Source organism: Muscardinus avellanarius, assembly GCF_963383645.1.
Source record: "Muscardinus avellanarius genome assembly, chromosome: 6".
Classification (NCBI taxonomy): domain Eukaryota; kingdom Metazoa; phylum Chordata; class Mammalia; order Rodentia; family Gliridae; genus Muscardinus; species Muscardinus avellanarius.
Genome location: NC_137791.1, coordinates 79,548,056 through 79,552,110, shown reverse-complemented (window position 1 = coordinate 79,552,110; position 4,055 = coordinate 79,548,056). Strand labels below are relative to the sequence as shown.

Here is a 4,055-nt window from a genome sequence, read left to right as displayed (position 1 = left end):
TTTTCTAGTCACTGTATGCCATATACTGAACAACTTTGGGAACCCGAGTGAGCCACATTCTCTTGTATCTCATCCCTTGTACTTGCTAAGCAAGTAGCAAAGCAGACCCGTTGGTCATCCTTATTCCTCCTCATCACCAATGTAAGTGGCAGTTTTAAAGCTGTTTCTTCAGAAAACCCTCAGTCATCAAAACTGCATCAAAAGTCCCAGTGGTTATCTTCCCAAACTTTCTGTAATAATCTGTATGATAGCACCCATCACCATATGTTACTTGCTTGTATAATTAATAGCCCATAAACAAGACTAGTCTAAGAACTAGTATTAAATAAGTAAATGAATAAGTTCCTGAAATAGTAGGGTTAAAACCATAAGAATTGCATTACATAGAATAAACATTTACTTTGCTATATAAGGTAGTGTAATCCAGGCAGTACTTGTCCTTAAGCCTTAGGTCAGATGGAGAAAGGTAAAGAAGTATAATTTCTCAGAAACTGGCTTTTTTTGGTAAAGCATTTGAAAATGCCACTTTTCTTCCCCACTTACTTCTGTAGGTGAGCTCCCTGTTCTACTGCACTCCCTAGGGAAGAAGGAACGCATCAAACCAGGCTGAATTTGGTATATTGTGTGCTCCCCCAGAGAGAGACAGGCTTTTACTGGTTATTGTACGGTCCCTTCCTTAGTGGTCTTATGTAAAGAAAGCAAGACCTGTCTCCAAAGGACTTTTCCTCAGGACCATAAGACATGAAACAATCTTTTTAGATTCAGGGAAATTTCTCTCTGTATTCCCCTTGCAAGTGATCATGGATGCTCAGAGGCAAGTCTTGGTTTCCCTGGATAAGGAACACGAGGTGGGGTGGTTGGGGCAGAGTGTGATTCAAAGCGCTCTTCACTAAGTGCACACGCAGCTTACCTTTCTCTCAGGTGACACAGTGGACCTCAGTGTACCACTTCCCAGAGCATAAACATGCCTCGACTTTACTGTCCTCGTACAGCTTCCTAGAGGTGTGACTCCCTTTCATCTTCTGTGAGGTCCTCTCATCCTTCAGCACCCTGCTTGAATTGCTTTTGCCTCTGGCTGGAACTAGCACCTCAGTGCTAGAGTTCTCCAAAACGCTTAGCAAAGGGCTTATCATAAATCATGTACCCAATAAAAGTGGCTGACAAGGTTTTCTCCACTATCTTCACAGCACACTCAATTTACCTAAAGAAACGGTCCTGTCATAAAAAGAATGCTCATCAGTGGTCTTGTTCTGACAGCTTCACTCTGTCATGTGGCACCATGACGGTTAACCTGTTAAAATGGGAAGTTTGAATATATAAAAACATTTGTTGAAGTGATCTGAAAGACCAAAAAGCACTTCAATCATATTGAAAACGTGATAAGGAGCCAATCAGGGAAGTCTGATGACTCAGGTTTGGCTTTGAGGGTGGGTGGTGGTTGCATATTGTGGAATTTCCTCTGACATAAGGCAAGGATGAGGGTGCATATATTTCCTAGTGTTGTGCTAATATAAAAAGCCAAGGAGCACTCCATCCAGCAGAAACCCTTGGAGGCAGCAGAGCACACAGCTCCTAGAACAGCAGCCAGTCAGAAACCGGAAGGAGCCACCTCGCCTGCAGCAACATGACTTCCAAGTTGGCTGTTGCCCTCCTGGCAGTCTTCCTGCTTTCTGCAGCTCTGTGTGAAGGTAAGCACATTCTTCTGACCCACAGTGTTTTTCTTTTAAGTGGAATCCTCAGATAACAAAGCTATTCTTATGCCTTAATAACAAACAGTAGGAAGAGAAAATAATTTTTATAGTTGCTTAATGTTAAATCAAGGTTTTATTTTTTAGGCTGTATCTCTATAATGCTTAGGAAAGTATAAAGTTTGGTTAATATGACATTCTGTTCTTATAATTCATACTCTTCAGTATGCATCTGTATAATATAGTATAAATCCTTAATTGATAGTATATCCTATTGAGGCACATAGTTACCCAAATTATCTATCAATATTGAGCAAGTATGAGTTAGATAGTTATCAATTCCTCTTTGTTTTAAAGATATCCTGATTATAATAAACCTTCTTAGGATTACTCCTATGAAATTAAACACAGTTTAGAATTTTTATTTTTATTTTTTCTTTTAAACATTAAGGATTTGGCTCAGGTAGGATGTATCTGTGCAGTTCGTTTATATTTTCTATTCTTTCTGAAGGCAGTTTCTATGTTGGTGAGTCTTAGTTTGCCTATAAGGAATAGCATTTTGATATGAAAGATGATTAGGAGATATTAAGTGGAAGAAAAATATACCATGAGAATGTCAGTATAGCACAAAGACAACAGATCTTTATGCAGAAAGACATTCAATGTGCTCAGTGTGGTGGCACATGCCTATAATCCCAGCACTTGGGAGACTGAGACAGGAGGATCATGGATTTGGGGTCAGCCTCAGTAATTTAGAAACTTTTAAATTTAATACTAACTCAATTTAGTATAAAATATAAAAAGGGTTGGGGATATAGCTTGGTGGTAAAGCACTCCTGGGTTCAATTCCCAGTATTACAAAAATAAATAAGTAAACAAAGATGTTCAATGTTTCAATAATAGCAATAATAATTTTTTAAAACAAATAACAAAAATGAGGTCAAGGGCTAGGACACTATATGTTATTCAGCGCCAGGGCTAGGACACTATATGTTATTCAGTGCTAGGAATGGTTTTTTTTTTTTTTTAAATGTGCAGTTTCTATAGTTCCCAAATAATCATATTGGGGTTAAAGAGGAGAAGGGAGTAGAGTTGTGCCCGCTAAGGAAATCAATCCTAATCCTTTTTTTTCTTTTCTTTCTGTGACAGGTGCAGTTGTGGCAAGGATTGGTACAGAACTCCGATGCCAGTGCATAAAGACGCACTCCAAGCCTTTCCGCCCCAAGTTTATCAAAGAATTGCGGGTGATTGAGAGTGGACCACACTGTGCCAATTCAGAAATCATGTGAGTACTTTTAAAAATAAATCAGTGAGACCCTGTTTCCAAATAAAGTGTAAAATAGGTCTGGGAATATAGCCCAGAGGTAGAAGGCCCCTGGGTTCCACCCCCAGTACCACACACACACACACACACACACACACACAAATAACATCTCATTTGTTTAAGCTAAACTAAAGTTGCAGAAAGTGGAAGTATCTGGGAAAGTTGGAGGTCTTAGGCAGACAGTAGTGAGCAAAACAGAACAGAAAGCTTGGCCAAGTGACATTTACATTTTGAGGCTGATGGTTACTTTGGACTAAGGTTTTATGTCTGCACTTTAAAAATCATGGTGTGAGTGGGAGCGTTGAATATCAATGCTAACCGTGTCTCTCATTTCAGTGTAAGGCTCACTGATGGGAGAGATCTCTGCCTGGACCCCAAGGAAAACTGGGTTCAGAAGGTTGTGGAGATATTTGTGAAGAGGTGAGTTTAATTTTTAAATTTAATTTCTTCATTTATTCTGAGATATGTAGTCCCCAAATCAGCCCACAAATTTCTTGGTGCTGCTGAAAATTTTCTCTTTTGATTTAAAAGAAAAGATTGCAACAATGGTGAGTTTGTGGTGCTCGTAACTGGGAGGCCCATGCATGTCCACTTCTCCAGGGATATCTGGGTTTATCCCCATGGCCTTTGCCATTAGTAAGGTTTTCTTTTATTTTAACAACTGTCTTAGACTATAACTTATTTGGTCTCCCCCTTTAACTGAAATTATAAGGAATTTCTAACACATGAATATCCATAGCTATATTAATAGCTCAAGAAAGTATATTTACAAGAACCCTATATTCCTTCTTACTAGAATGTTAATGCTATTTGATTATTTTATTGTATTTTATTTATTTTCAGAGCTGAGAAACAAAACGTGTGAAAACTCCATCTCCATGCATCCAAGAATTCTTCAGTATAGATTTCCATGAAACGTCAAACAAATCTACTTCACTTCAGCACTTCATGTATTCCATCGGTCTGTTAGGAAGTTGTCAGAGAAAATATAGGATATCCAGTCAGATTTGAATTTCACTAAAACAATGAATACTTTTTCATTG

The 4,055-nt window shown here is 38.5% G+C and overlaps 1 protein-coding gene across 1 annotated transcript; it reads left to right on the top strand.

Annotated features, from left to right (window-relative positions):
- Positions 1 to 1,624: 1,624 nt before the first annotated feature.
- Positions 1,625 to 3,436, top strand: CXCL8 (C-X-C motif chemokine ligand 8; the record flags this gene model as incomplete). Its single annotated transcript, XM_080697776.1, has 3 exons — positions 1,625 to 1,688; positions 2,838 to 2,973; positions 3,349 to 3,436. 3 exons carry the CDS (start codon positions 1,625 to 1,627, stop codon positions 3,434 to 3,436), a joined length of 288 nt encoding a protein of 95 aa, XP_080553902.1.
- Between the last annotated feature and the right edge of the window lie 619 nt (positions 3,437 to 4,055).